At 47.9% G+C, this 15,349-nt stretch overlaps 5 protein-coding genes across 5 annotated transcripts; 3 read left to right on the forward strand and 2 right to left on the reverse strand.

The window, feature by feature from the left end:
• Window positions 1-275: 275 nt before the first annotated feature.
• On the reverse strand, window positions 276-677 carry COCCADRAFT_95598 (uncharacterized protein; the record flags this gene model as incomplete). Its single annotated transcript, XM_007713863.1, has 1 exon — window positions 276-677. A coding segment is annotated over one exon (402 nt), but the record flags the coding sequence as incomplete, so codon positions are not given.
• A 4,341-nt stretch (window positions 678-5,018) lies between these two features.
• Window positions 5,019-5,570, forward strand: COCCADRAFT_95603 (uncharacterized protein; the record flags this gene model as incomplete). The annotated part of the gene is made up of 1 exon (XM_007713864.1): window positions 5,019-5,570. The coding sequence occupies one exon, from the start codon at window positions 5,019-5,021 to the stop codon at window positions 5,568-5,570; it is 552 nt and encodes a 183-aa protein (XP_007712054.1).
• Window positions 5,571-8,060: 2,490 nt separating this feature from the next.
• On the forward strand, window positions 8,061-9,624 carry COCCADRAFT_95561 (uncharacterized protein; the record flags this gene model as incomplete). Its single annotated transcript, XM_007713865.1, has 4 exons — window positions 8,061-8,235; window positions 8,303-8,480; window positions 8,537-8,763; window positions 8,840-9,624. 4 exons carry the CDS (start codon window positions 8,061-8,063, stop codon window positions 9,622-9,624), a joined length of 1,365 nt encoding a protein of 454 aa, XP_007712055.1.
• Window positions 9,625-10,079: 455 nt separating this feature from the next.
• Window positions 10,080-10,511, reverse strand: COCCADRAFT_36559 (uncharacterized protein; the record flags this gene model as incomplete). Its single annotated transcript, XM_007713866.1, has 2 exons — window positions 10,080-10,307; window positions 10,362-10,511. The coding sequence occupies 2 exons, from the start codon at window positions 10,509-10,511 to the stop codon at window positions 10,080-10,082; spliced, it is 378 nt and encodes a 125-aa protein (XP_007712056.1).
• Window positions 10,512-13,035: 2,524 nt separating this feature from the next.
• COCCADRAFT_4833 (uncharacterized protein) lies at window positions 13,036-14,193 on the forward strand (the record flags this gene model as incomplete). Its single annotated transcript, XM_007713849.1, has 1 exon — window positions 13,036-14,193. The coding sequence occupies one exon, from the start codon at window positions 13,036-13,038 to the stop codon at window positions 14,191-14,193; it is 1,158 nt and encodes a 385-aa protein (XP_007712039.1).
• Window positions 14,194-15,349: the final 1,156 nt, after the last annotated feature.

A 15,349-nucleotide genomic window follows, 5' to 3' on the forward strand; every position in this document is an offset into this window, starting at 1 on the left:
TGGCTCATGTATCGGTCCTTCCTAGGGTGGGCTTGGCGATCAGCCCTGATTGGCTGAGATCACAGAATCCGGGTACTCGAGAACACCCGGATTCTGTCCACCACCTGAGATATACCCGTATTCTGACACTTAATCTAATTCTAAAAGTCTTGTTCTAGGTCTTATGGTGGCTGTGATGTTTCTTCAAATGAGGGAATAGTAGTGAGATTAATAGAAGCTGATGGATCCACTAAAACTTCTAGGTAACCAGAATCATGAGGCTGAAGAATAAATCCCTATACCATATTCTTGTTATAGGGCACCGCTTCATATCCATCCCAAAATTCAGATAAGTCTTCGTCAAGGGGGCTAGACTCTAGTATGAGGTAGCCATGTTTAGTAACCTTGCTGTGTTCAAGGTCGGTTTGTGCCTTCTGTATAGTTAAAACCATGTTCTCGAAAAGCTGTAAGTGTTGATATGAATATCGTGGAGCTGGTGTCTGCTCGTTGGGTGCCTGCTCGTTGGGTGCCTGCTCGTTGAGTGCCTGCTCGTTGGGTGGATTATGTGGCAAGATGGGTAAAACGTGCCTATGTAGAGGCTCCTGAGGACTCTTCGGTACCACATTTATTGAGGCGATAGTGCTTGCGCTTATTTTGCTAGAGGCTATTAATTTGTCTTTAACCGTAGCGCCGCTCGTGATCAACTTAATGTTGGCTTATTCAATCTAATCGATTTGATTGCTAAAGCATGTAGAATTCTATGCTACGGCCTCTTTCGGAATGTTTTGAGCTTTTAATGATGTTAAATCTGTGTTTGAGAAGGCCCTTACTCTATCGAGAATTTATTCAAAGATATTATAGGTCTAAGACTTAGATCTCTTAATCTGATTAGCTAACTGATATAGCCGCTATTGCTTCCCAGATTTTGGTCCGGAGCGGAGTTAGCGCCTCTCTACTTGCTTTTTTGTCGTTGATGAAGACTCCTCTAAAGCGTTCAGTTGGTGGTCGATATCTGATAACAGGCTCGTTATCTACTGCACCTGAGTGCGAAGGACTTTGACGAAGGCTTCCTTGGTAACTATGGCGGACATATTTCGTGGGGTACGAGCGTGAGTATGAGTTGCAACTTGTAGGCGTTACTGGTGCACATCTCTCTAATTACTTTCTCTGCTACGAGTATATATACGACTGCTGACGAACATATACATAACGCAGTCGGAAATGATGTCCGTTCTAGAGAGGTGCAAGGCGCATTAGGCTGAAACTAGGCCAGGCCTACATGAGCAGCTAATAGGCAGCGCAGCGCTGGCACTGACATGTCGAAAACGCAACGGCAGTGCCAGAGACACAGTTCTAATTCGCTATAAGCAATCCTTGCGCCGCAACGTTCCATCGAGCGTAGCGTATAGGTAAACTGCAGAACTCCACTCACGCATGTAGGTATGCTAGGTACTAGCCTATTAGAGCAGTTGCAGTGGCAGACGAGGATAAGGGTAGGTGCTGTGCATAGCATGATCTGCGAGGAACTATATCGCATCACATACAGAGCGCTGCGCAAGATCAGGTCTATGCCCTCATTGCACAGCGACGCAAACCAATTAACCGGTGGGTAGAGCTATAAGAATAGATAAATGCGTAGCGCCACTAATAGCATAACTAACCGTAAACGTTAGTCTTTACGCCCCCGTCCCTCTTTTACTGCTGTTGGACACGAAAATGGAATTCCAATATTGTAACTACGGCGCATTCATTGATTGCAAGCGCTGCACTGACTGTGTCTTCGGCAATGCCGGAGCATAAAAGTATCGTGTTACGGCGATATGGCCAATAAAACGCTTCGCTAAGAGCTAACCGAGATAAGAGGCAAACCTGGCGCTTCTACGTCTCATCTAATTGGAGATAATTGACTCATCTCCACTGCCATATTGGATATCACTGTCAATGCGTGTGGATCTGGTTCGAGATGATACAAGCGGGATTACGGATAAACGTATATGCTAATCATTCGTTGACACGTATATTGAGCTGACGTGTCGTGAGGCGCAGCCCATGCAGGAGATAGGGGAAAGACTAGGGATACGCATTGTTGGGTGTATTGTTGAGCGTATTGTTACTGGTATTGAAATTTTACAATCGCGACTATCTTCTTCCTCAAGCAACAGGGCAACAGGAGCTATCCAGAAGACTTGATGAAAAAGTTCGCGTCAGTCCGAGGTAGTGCGATACGGACGACACTGTGAGGACGACTATGAGCAAGCCCAGGGAGCCGTCCACTAGGTGCAAAAATAAGAATAATCTTGAATGTGACCGTAGTCACGTTTCAGAGATTAAACTGAAAAGAACAGATACTACACTTGATCTAAGCCAAAAGGCAAAGCTTCATGCTGTTAGTGAACTGGTCTCAACAGTAGGGGTCGTGGGAAAAAGACTCACAGAGCTAAAGAACAGAAGAGAGGTGAGATGAAGGGTTTAAATATTCAGTGGGAAGACGCTAGTGGGTGGCTTACGTAGCCACAGGCGAGACTTCGGTTGTTGCCCCAGCCAACGTGGTGACGTCGGAGCGACGTTAATCCAGGCGGGGTGGACCGGCTGGGTGGGGGCGCCAAACGGCGGTGAATGCGTCTTGCCGACATCGAACACCAACTATTTGGCAATTTGCGGCTTGTGCTTCGGAATCTATGGGGCCCTGGAATTGTGCGCGTTATGCAATGTGCGTGTGAATATGCATAGCTGCAATTGCGATAACTTGTGCATTCCTCCGGTCAATTGTCGGCATGTGGTCCAGTTAGAAGGCGGGGAAAAGTAGCGAGCGAAGAGCTATGATCAATCTTCTCCAAGCAACGTTGTACACAGTATGCTCATCGTGTATGTGCATACCATACCTCCGACCCAGACGATTCTTATGAGAAGAATGGATGTGTCGCGTTGGCAACATATCTAGTCCAAGACGCATACTTGCATCACTGAGCTCACAGTGCTTGCTCTTACTATGGTATTGTTATCATGCCAAAATGCGTACTATCCCCAAGTGATTTTTTCCTATCATTTTCACAGCTTTCTGCGTAGAGCTATATGCAATGGAAAGAGAGGCAATCGCACATAAGATAGCAAGATGTCAATGATTGGAGACTAACCGGTATCGAGTCGTCATTGTGAACCCTCTATAACTACGCGGATATACTCACAGAGATCTACGGAGAATCCATATCCGGAATATGTTCACATGACCATCATGACAGAGATACGTCATCTACAGCTATAGCACCTCCGCTAACACCATAATTTGGACAATTATCATCTCGCCTGCGGAGTTTCAAGGACTTCCCCACCGATGCCCCAGCCATTTGTAAGAACAGTCCTAGCGACAGCTATCGGCTATAACACTGATACTTCCCTTCTACCGGCTAGATTACTAGTCATGATCTGTTCCCTCTACTAGCTCAAGGACATAATCTGCTACAATATGTATTCGAGGATACGATTCTACCCACAATACCAAGACTCGGGTATTCGGCTGCACTAACATCTAAATCACGGACTTCGAAATTTGGTATCCGAAAAAAGTGGCTAGCATCTAGGGACTCCTTTTAATACTCAAGTACGCGCTTATCTTCGATGCTTACTAACAACAAAGAATGATTAATGATGGCTGAATGTCTATAGAGAGGCGGACTACTATCAAATGTTTCTAGGTCGTATCTAGCCTGATTGGCTGGAACAGAGACAATCAACGGGACTTTTGATGCTGTGCTACATTGTCAAGGTATCGCGAGACAATCAAGGTAGGGCATTGGATTAGCAAACACCGGTTATACAACTAAAATGTTCCCTTGTGTTGTATTAAGAATGGCAAGAAACAAATGCGCGGATAACCTAGTAAAATAGGAGTTAGTGTCCAGAATATGAACTTAGTGGCGCGGCTGAGCAGACGGTTGGTTCCGGCCCGTTCCGCCGGAGAATCTTTGGCAGGGAAATCGATAGTGACGAATAAGCAGCATGTGAACGTCGTCAGGCTTACAAAGTTGACGACATTGAAGTGATTGGAGTAACAAGACTGCTATAATGGTTGTCAAAACATCAGAAATCATATCACCTGATGTTTGCAGTAATCTACTAGCAACCTCATGAACGTAATTTCGTGTCGTGGTGTTGAGAACCAAAGTTACAACTCACTCCGAGGAAGTGCTGCCCATCATAACGTTGAAGTCCGGACGTCGGCGAAAAAAAATCATTTACGTATTAAATACGAGCTTTTTCGTATAATTTCCCTGAACAACTCAATAAGGCGATTCCCAATACGACCTCGTAGTGGGCCTTATGAAGCCAAGTTCGCTAAGCTACTGCAAGGCCCTCCAGCCTCGGGGATCAAAGATCGAATGAGATTCCATGCCGGGTTAGCGCAGTGTTACAACCAACAACTAAGCCTCTCAGTTTGATGAAAAATTCGAGGTTGGGTGACACCGAAATACTCGAATATAGGCAATGTTTAGCGAGTGGTGCGGAGGTTCCGGGACCCGCCTTCACTACGGCTTCGCTAACGAAGATAGCAATCAATGGAGGAACGGCAGTCGCTATCGTCAGCCTTCCTAACATTGAAGATGCAAGGATTAGAAGAAATGTCTACAAAACATGGACAGGTTGTATCACTACGTTTGCAATCAGCATTTGCAAGTTGTTTCCTATGTCTTTAATTGTGCGTGCCAACCTCTGGATTTCACCGGTTTGATCCAGGTCCCCAGTCCCGGGAGGCATACTCACGCCAAAGAGTGGGTAGCTCGTATATCATAGAACCACATTAGCCTGATCAGACTCTGATCATGAAGACCAACAGCATACACAGAGTCTCAGGTCAGGGGGCCTCATGGAGCCGAGTTCGTCAAGCAACCACAAGGTCCTCTTCTGGCGAATATCCATAACAGCTTTACCAGAGTGTTCAACGTATAAATGACATCTGCTACGCTGCCTGAATTCTACCACAGCCCTCAGCTACACAGACAACCATCATCAAAACGGCGTCTTCCACTTTCAACCCTACCAAAATGAAGCTTCTGTCTATTCTTCTCGGCCTCGCCGCTACCGGAGCTCTATGCTCTCCGACCGCAGAGGCGGTCGAAGCCACTGTTGAAGATTGTGGCGAACTCGGAGTCATGGAGTGGGACCCCGCAACCCTACCCGAAGGCACCGACATTTCTGCTCTCCGAAAGTGCAAGAAGCATCCCTCTGAGCTTGGAATCGCCAGCCCTCTGTACGACCCAGCTTCAGAGACGGAAGTCACCAACTCTTCCAAGCGCGGAGACCTTCTCGACGAGGTTGCGGCGATCGCTAAACGGGGCGTTTGCTCAAAGGGAGGCCGTGGCTCCGGCTACGATTACGATTATGGATGCGATAAGGGCTGGTGCTGGAGGAACTGCGACGGCCCTTTTGTCAATGCTGACGTTGGTCTCAAGAAGACTTGGTGCTGGCTTGCATACGAAAGTGGCAATGGAGGCTGGACTCCCTGTGGCAGGTGGCAGGACTGCGAATGGTCTTACAACAACAAGGCTGCCAAGTGTGGCAAGGGAGACTGCAAGGCCTGTGGCTGTGGCTGCTGATCTCGGAATCCAAAGATTAGGTGGATATTGGGTTATTGAGAGGATTCTAAATGGGGTAATTAGTCTATCAGAGGGCGGGGAGGCTTCTAGTGTCCCGGCATCTTGTAGATCAGATTGGCGCCATCCCTGGCAATGTCATGTATTCCTAAGTCTTTGTTGATACATGATCATAATGCAGTTTTATTGCCGCGATTACAATGATGAGTAAAATCTTCACCGCCAAATCTGTTAGGGCCATCTCTATCACTTCACGTTGAAAAGTTGTATATTAACAAAATTGATGGCGTCTTGACTTATCTTACAACACGAACTCTGTACATTTTATTCTTTTTGTCTTATTACACGGCTCCTTTATTCATCTGAACTCTTCGCTCCGAAGCCTCGCAGAGGTGATCAAAACACCTCTTCGTACAACAATTAGATTTAAGCAGGATGTTGCACGAATTAGGGCGATGGGCATCCGTACTTCATCTGTCATCAATGGCGACTAGAGGAACAAATGAGAATCTCCAGCATTGTCAATCGTCACACGTCGACTTTTCTTGGTCTCGTTGCGTAGTTGTTTCGGTGTAGCTAGTGTAGAGATCTCGCGTCCGTGCGTACATTCTGAGTAGGCCGGTCACGTGATTTACGCCTTTGCTCAGCACACCGCGTTGCTCGATGGCGAGCTGTGGTTTCCCATAACGGCGTCGAAAACTCAATTCTGCTCTAACCTGATATCGAACTATAGCCTAGCTGGGATTACGACAGACATCAGGTGCTGCCTTCATGCTTTATGCTCTGCTCTCCCATGCTTGGCGCCAATGGCAGCACCGACAATGCCGACAAGGCAAGACAACAAATCCTCTTCTAAATTCGGTCTTGGTCTTTGTAACCATTGTAGTACTTCTGTTTCTTTCGATGCTTCTAGTCGGCGGGGTTGTCTAGCTGACTTCCGGGCCACCCGTAGTTGGTGCACCCTACGAATGGCGGGGACAGCTTGTGGCGCTATCAACTCTCGCAGGACCAATTGCGGATGAACCAAGTGCTACTACCGAACTCATCGTCGTACTCGGTATTGCGCATATGTATGGGTTGTACAGGGCATATACTATTGCAGCAGTCTTATGTGCGCTGCACTATTCCTGCGCGGATCAATAGCACGCATGACATCTCTGTCGCTACGTACTAAGTACTCCGTACTGCAGCTATCGCCCATCGATGTGGCGCGATGGTACGTGCGGAGACACGGGCGCAGAAAACCGCTCGAAAATACGAGTCCAAACTTTGAAGATCCACGCCCTGGCGATGAACGGGGAAACCGACGAGCAGGTACTCCTGCTGCTAGATAGTTGGAATATTTGCTACGACGCGCTTGTCATATTGAAGTAATACGCGTATTTCTGGGCTGGAAAGGCTGACTGTTGCTATACGGTGGTCAGCTGTGCAGAACGGGCGCAGTTCTGGACTCTCTCAGCGGCTCGTGTTTGCCCCGATGTTACGGCGAGTTGCTATTCTAGTGACATGTCCACGTACGCAGTATTCAAGATAAACCAATCTCTTCCTTTGCATGTTAGAAGCACGCCAGACGCCCGTTGTGTGGCAACAGCAAGTATAATCTAAAATTTCGAAATATACATGGCTGTGTCCACTCATATTGAGACTCATTAACTATGTATTGTGATGTTTACAGCAGTCTATATTATTGCAGCATGCCTTAGTACCTACTGTGTAATTCATGATGTGCTGGCATGCACTGCCTCAAAACGCGACGCAGTGTCTGCACGTTATACCGAAATCATGCCTATTAAATGGGGTGACATGCTGTCGCTACGTACGACATCAAGCCAAGAAAAAAAACATCTTTACGGTGTACCGCACCTCTGGGAGCTCTGCAAGATGCTCAGTTAGGCGGTCTAAGCATCTGAGGCCGACCGAGAACAAATACAACTTCCCACATGCGCATGGCCATTCCAGCCAATCTGACCTCGAAACCTAATCATCGCTTCCATGTACGACTTGAGAATGGCTGCCAAATCGGGCCAAAATCTTTATGCGGTCGCTATTGGCCGAGCAGCAGGGATAATTTAAGAATAACGCCGATTCCGCCTCTACTTTCGGGACGACTGGACGCATGACTTAGGAGGGCAGGGAGAAATCTCAGCCCTGCAGCGTCTAGTATTGCTATCAGTGGTCGAGCGGCAAATTAAGGATCCTCTAGACTTCCGTGTAGATTGCACGCCTGTCAGGAGTGGTCGGAGTGATCAAGGGTCTTGTTATCCATTGGAGAAGATACGGTTCACATACTACGTAGTGCTTATTTTTCGAGGTCCAAAGGACCAGTCTGCAACATCCTGCACCGTCTTAGTGTCCGCCTAAGAATTAAGCTAGCAGGGCCGCCATGCTTATACCTTTAGCATCTTAAGCTAACATTTCGAAATATACATAAGTATGTAGACAATCCTACCCCTCCCCTACAGCATGTGTCTGGTATCGCCGGTCCCCTCAATCATGTCTCGTCGCCAGCTATGCCAAGCAGCCTTGGTGTTGCAGACACTCATTCCACTCTCATCCGGAGCATTCTTTGAAAACAACGCTGATGCCCTTCGTGAATTCGATATTCCTGTTGCAAGATCTGTTCACCCACTAAACCCGCTTGCCAAGCGCGATTCGGGCAATTCTATTGGTAAAGCAAAAATCTTGCATCGAAGCAGCATAGCGGAAAGCTGACAATGGTGTGTTCAATTCAATAGCCGCTCGATCCGCTGATAGAAACACCGGTCCCACGCGAACTATCACGGACGGAACGCGCTATGCCATCGATGTTACGCTCGGAGGAAAAACTCATGCTGTTGAATTTGATACCGGAAGCAACTCATTTTGGCTACCCAGTGCCAACTTCACATGCTTTGATATCGACAGCAAAGTGAAGTAAGTATGATGCGGAAGCTGGCCGCGAATTACAGATTGACTTACACTCTCTGCAGGCCTCAGTCCACATGCGGCTTCGCATCGGTGGGTCCTGCCGAGTATACTGGGGGACGAATACCAAATATAAACTTCAACTCAACATATCTCACCGCAGAATTTGCCAGGGGCTCTGTTGGTCTCGAAGACGTGACCATCGCAGGTTTGACAGTCCGGAATCAGCATATGTCGCTGGCGGAGAAAGTCTTTCTCAGCACTGCGTACAATATGACTAGTGGAATTATCGGTAAGTCCTATCTTCCATTTTTTGCGATATCGCAAATAGTCTAGCAGTCTGATGCATGTATGTCTGACGATAACAGGGTGGGGACTGGGCAATTATACTGCATACTATCCAGGAGATAACTCAGACCTTGATAACAAAACCGACCCAAACCACACCTGGATTGCTACCAAGACTTGGATCCAAAATGCAGTCGAACAGGGCTTAGTGGAGAAACCTATATTCTCAGTCAATCTTGGCAACAGAACGGAGAATGCTGCAAATTTGAGCACATCTGGATTCGTGGCTGTAGGAGGTGCGCCACTTGACGGACTTCCCTTTACTGGGGTCTGGGCCCAGTCAAAAGTTAGCACTACGACGTTTGCGCCCTGGAGCGTGAAAAACAAGTACACCCACTGGAATACCAGGCCAGATGGATTCACCATCAACCAGACTTTCGTGCCATGGGTTCCCGGTGTCTTTGCCGACGGCGGAGAGATCTTTACTATCCTCGATACTGGAACCCCCTGGAGCTATGTCCCTGATGACGCTGCGAAAGCCATTGCCGAAGCGATACAGCCTCCAGCATATTACTCGGTTTACGACAGCTCGTATATCGCCAATTGTAATGCGACAGTTCCTCACGTAAGCCTCCGCATCAATGGTACGGACCTCCCAATCAACAAGAGAGACGTGCTCCTTGATGGTTGGCTTGGTCACGCCAATGGTTCGACTGTGCTGTGCTGGCTTGGCTTCCAGCCTGCCTTGCAGCCAAAAGTAGGTGGCACTGCACCCTTTCTCTTGGGAAATACATTTCTAAGGAATGTACTGGCTGTACATGACTTGGGAAATTTGAGGATGCTGTTCGCTTCGCTGAAATGGTGATTCTGCTGGTCTAGCGTGGAATTGATGAATAAGAGCACTATATTCGTGTAAATCGAACTCACAATCTCCATTAATGCCATTATCCCCTGGTTTGAACATTTATGATTAGAAAGTCAAACTCGTATTGTGATAATGTCTGAATCATCTTGCTACGATCATGTATATGCCAGTCTTCATGGATACATCGCTTCCCAGGGCAAAATACGCGGGAATTTTAACAGCAAGTCTTATCTGCATTAATGTAGACCAGGATTGCATAGCAGCATAGTCCCTCGGTATAAAACTCGGAAAGATTGCAGCTCATACCTTTTAAACATCACAAGTCACCAGATAATTTGCAAATATCCATTAACAAATACGACCATGTAAGCCGATCTCTTTTCTCCATATATTTTCAAAATCTCAACTCAAAGCGCTAAGCACTACTCATGCATCGAGTCTATCATTTCTCTTTCTTAACCGCAGTTGCAGCCGCACTCCTTGGGGTTGTGGCAGTTAATGCCGCAAGACTGCTGCTGGTTGCACGAGCCCCAGTCGGTGCATCCGTACCAGTCTCCAGATCCGTCACCGCGAGCGGTCCAGCACCACTGGCCGCCATCACCACAGACCTTCCAGCATCGCTTTTTGCCAAGATCGCAGCCGTATGGAGCGGTTGAAACGCAGCCACGGGGGGAGAGTGGGCTCTACAAGATGGAGGAGTCAGTGACTGCTTACTTAGGGAATTTGATATTACATACGGCTTTGTCGGTGAAGCTCATCCATGGTGTGTTTGGGGGTGGGATTGAGGAGTTGGCGAAGTCTGGGGCTTCGCCCTCATTGCCGGCGTGGGGAGCTGCGAAGACGCCTACAGCTTGGGCAGCCCAGAAGAGGATGGTGGTGAATTGCATTTTTGCGGTTGAAGGTGAGTTTGGGGGAGATGAGTGATCGATGGGAGTGTGATGATGAGAAATGATGAACAATGCTCGAGACTTATATACCTTTCTTTTCGAGTTGACTTCTCGTTACCAGCATCTGTCGAACTGCCTACCATATCTGCCTTAGACCCCGTTGATCTTCGCTTAGTGTAATTCAGACGGTTGTCCCGTCGCCCCATAGATGGAGGATTTACTAAATGTCCTAAGTTTGGGGGCCTTACGTAGGGTCCACCACAGGACGCCTGAAGACAAGAGCAGGTCCAACACTGTTCAGCCTAAATCTCAGTCCCGCATCACTCTATGTATACGAGTTTGACTGGAGGTGTCTTTGTAGCATCATAATCACTGGGTTGCGGAGAATATCTTACACACTCAGCGAGCATAGGAGGATAAAGTTACATCAATCTGTGCGAATGCCAAGCGACCAAGCCGTTGCAGAATTGCTTGAATCCCAAAGGATTCAGGGTCCAGTCGGTTAAGCTTTGTTCTGCACTCCACTAACTGCATTTGGCAAATCCTTAAAAATAGCCCCAGAGACAGCGTCGTGTGCAGTAACACAAAGCTCTGTTGTATCTCCGCAACGCTAATAAAAGAGTCCTTGTCTAGCGCAGAACTGGTATGCAGGTCTTCCTCTCTTCGGCAAGGCGAATCTTCATTTTGATGATATCTACAAGGTACCATTGGGTTCCAAAATTCCGTTGCGCCACGTAGCTACAACATATCTGCTGTTTCTTCAGTGAGACTAACAAATCGTGGTGTATGACTACGACGTAACTATAATATCCCTGCAAAACAGAGCTCCAACCGAACAGCCCCTCCGTTTTGTGTCCTAATCTATGCAAGCCTAGCCCCCAGACTACCCGCTACATACTAACCCAAAGTAGGCCGAAAACGGAAGGAGTAACTAAACAGGCTTTCAACCGCCGTAGAATGAGCTGCTAAAGATCTGAACTGCCCTAGCGCCCTGTGAGCAGGACGTGTCACAGTCTAGACTGTCCATCCTAGAGTACTCGTATCATACCGCTAACAAAAGAATCTACTTACCGCGGCTGGGAAAACACGCCTGCCAGCTATGTAGGGGGGCTCTAAATGGCCTAACGGGTACCTGCTTGGGCATTCTCGGGTCATCATTGCGACGGGATGCCAAATAAACCGCGCAATGAAACATCGCAATGGAACATTGTACCTTGCACCCGTCCTACCTTACAAGCGCGCTAGAAGAGATGAACAGGACGCCTAATGTGACTACTATACAGCCATTCGCAACCGGTCCAAGAATAAATTGATCTCTAAGATTGAGCAGGTTGCTGTTAGGCATATATGGATATAATATACACTTCTGGAACCTTCGCTGTTGGCTTTCTCAACCTGCAATCCTTAAGCGCTAATCAGCCCGAGAACCATTTCATCCACGCTCATTCGTCTGTTATACCTAGAAGCCTTGGATAAATCTCGTATAAGTCGTTGCTTCCGATGAGACCAGTGGCGCGCCTGCCGCACTCTCAAGCTGGACTAGTCTTTGAACTCCTTGCGCTTTATACAGATGTGATACAAACTTACTTCTGCAGCCACTCGTGTCCAGCTGCAGCTGTCTTAGTCTTTTAAAACTTCTCGTGGCCTGATCCCGACGCAGTGTCAATCCAACTGCCATTCCCACAAGTAATATAAGTCACTTTTACTTTGCTATCGTCACTCTTGCGAACTAAGAGGTTGGGATGATAGTAAGCCAGTTGGCTCTTCTTACGAATGAATAAGTCAGTAGAGAAGGTAAAGGTAGAAGTATGAGGACTTGTCCTATAGTTGATATTATACTGAAACTAGAGAGGTCTACGGATCAGACTTTCTCTGGACTCACTTCTGATCAGCAATGTATCGAAGAGCTTTCATTTGGCCGCACTGATGAGAGGGGTGTCATTCTGGAGCTGAACCATTGTCATGGCACTGTCGTCTTCTTCGATCTCACTACCTTTCAAACCCTTCTCACCGTCATATTCTTAGACCTTTTCGACTACTTCAGCTTTTCCAGCTTCTATGACTGACTTATCTCACCTTTATCCATGCTCTTTCACCTCCTTTGGGTCATATTCTCACTCATCAGAACCAGCAGGCCTTCTGGGTAAAGCTGCAGCTGAAGCTTCCATTCTGGGATGTCTGCCTCACCAAGAATACTGAAACTGGCGGTTGGTTCGATTTTGCCTCTTCCTTCTTGAGTGAGATGCGGCTTAAATCTAGGATGGCGCACTTCTCAAACATTCTCATGAACACACTGTAACTATTCTGAGGCGTTTTTCTGGTTCAAGAAACAAGTAAAGGTGAAAGAGTCGGGCGTGAGAGTGATTACTTCACCCAAGGTAAAGTTACTGGCATTGCTACGTGCTATCCATTGGTGAGCCTGTCGGATACAGTGGGTATATCAAGCAGCCTCCACTTCCTCTGCCAGAAACACCACTCTCTTCTGTAACACCGTCGTCGTCTTCTCCTTCCCGTCATTGCAGTAATGACGGACATCAAATTTACCCGCCAAGCCATATATGCAGCCACTGAAGCACAGATCCCAGACCTGTCCTTCACAACGGGCGGTGCAGCATTCCAGCACCCAGATATCTTCGATAATTCCAAGCCCGTGTTCATCAATGCTCGCAAGCTGTCCAGTGTAGTATACAAGAAAATTATTGCGAAGTGGGAAGAGAATCCAAATGGACCAAAGCCACGCGAATCCCTAGAGTTGACGACCGCCGAGACCGCTGAAGAGATTGGAGAAGACATGGACCGGTATTTACTTGTGGGCTGGGTTCCCCAGACACAGCAGCAACCAGGGAAAATCGTCAGGAAATACGGCCGTCCTGTGGGCATCGATCGACCAGACGAGGACAAGATCATTACATTCGACAAGGACGAAGATGACCTCCCGCTGATGGTTGTGGTGAAATCTTCGGATGAAGAAGTCGAGCTCACTTCTGTCCACAAGTTTGTCCTGCTAGAGCAAGCCGACGGTTTATGCACTCCCTACAATGTCCATTCAAAGGAAGTGTATCACCTCAGTCTCTATAGGGACATGACGACGAGCAACTGCAAAAGGCTTGCTGCGTGGAACCAGGTAGCATGTCAATATGCATACCAAGGACGAAAGAGACCAGAGACTGGGACGACCAAGAGATTGCAAGGTGCTCGGGATATGAAGAAGGCCGTACTTCCACCAAACAAGCATTCCGACAATGACGTTGATGAGACCTCCGCTGAGGACATGTCAGAGGACAACGCCTCGTCTCTTGCAGAGATGACAGATGTCAGTGACATCGACAAAGGCCTCACCTTCAACCCACTCGAGCACAAGGAGTTGCAGGCATTCGCAGATGCTGGCAACGAAGAAAACGAACCGTTTACGCAAGCACAAGCAGACGCCATGGTCAAGGAAGCCCAAGTAGCATGGTCTAATGTCCAGAACCTCAACAGCTACCATGTTTACCTGCTAGCTCAGGGAATGCGCGAAGCCGGACTCACCCCAGCACATGCTCACTTCAAAGCGTTCGTGTTGGAAGGATGCCACCTCATCGCCGAGGCCCCTGACGGCGAAGACTGGAACGCCGAGGAGCTGGGTGTGATTGCAGTGCACGCTGAAGAGACCGTGCAGCGCGTGCTGAGCTACATCGAATGATTATGGGCGAGTAGCAGTAGGATGATCGCCACGACTGATATCATGAGAAAGCTCGGGGTCATTGAGATTGAGACTGTTTCCAATGAGATGACGGAGATCGCCACAGCTGGTATCAAGGAAAAGCTGGGGGAGATCGTCACGGCTAATACCAAGGAAAAGTAGAGGGAGGTTATCAAGATGATGAAGGCGATAGTAGGTAAGCAGACCCTTGACGCCGATTTCCAAGATATCCAGGGGGGAAATAACTAACTTGCTAGACTTAGATATTTCTCGTGCAGCTTCTATGGATATTCTTGGGACAGCAAGACTCTGCGGCGTCAGGCATGCGATCGACATTGTCGAAATGGTGAAATAAAGAAGCCGTCAAGGAACTGTGCCTCTTCTCGATTAGAGTACTACACTACTTTGATATACTTAGAATATCTACTCTTCTTCCAATACACGTGACGTGTCCGAGTACAACGATCGGTTCGATAGAATATCAACGTCGCTGTGGAAAACAGCAACAATCATCACTGTCACTTAGATCCTGCGATGATAGCGCTTGAACAATGGTGCTAATCATCACGATCGGTTAGGTCTCAGGATGATAAGGCTTTGGATATTGCAATGAGTACTCTGTATCTCAAACGTCTCGAGCGCTATCTCGCATCGCAACTTCAAAGCGAGCTTCGTCTGCAACCGCCACACTCGGTATAGATACACACTACTATCGCCCCCATCCCTATAACCACATTCAACACTGCACAGTAGCCCGATCTTCCCCACCCCCCCCCTCGTCCGATCTCAGCCCCATCCCCAAACGTTAGCATGCGCAGCTGAAATCCCACTAGCTCCGCGCCCATAAAGGGGAGAGAGAGGGGCTGATAGCGCGGACCAAACAAAGTCGCATTTAGAAGCGCCGTAGAATCCCGCGGGCGGCGAAACGGCGCGACTAAGCAGCTAGCATGATTGGACACAGCCATCACTCAAAGGAATGTCAGCGGTCAGCCCTGCCAAATGTCTTGTTGCGTCCCGCTAACAATGTTAGTCCAGGGCGGCGCGCATATGCAAGGCGCGAAAGCAGGCGCCCAAAAGGTCGTATTAGCGTCGTATAGGAATGATTAAGCTCAGCGATCGCGCTTGGAGGGAAATCAAATAATAATGTAACAAAAGC

Source organism: Bipolaris zeicola (assembly GCF_000523435.1).
Source record: "Bipolaris zeicola 26-R-13 unplaced genomic scaffold scaffold_69, whole genome shotgun sequence".
Taxonomy (NCBI): Eukaryota; Fungi; Ascomycota; class Dothideomycetes; order Pleosporales; family Pleosporaceae; genus Bipolaris; species Bipolaris zeicola.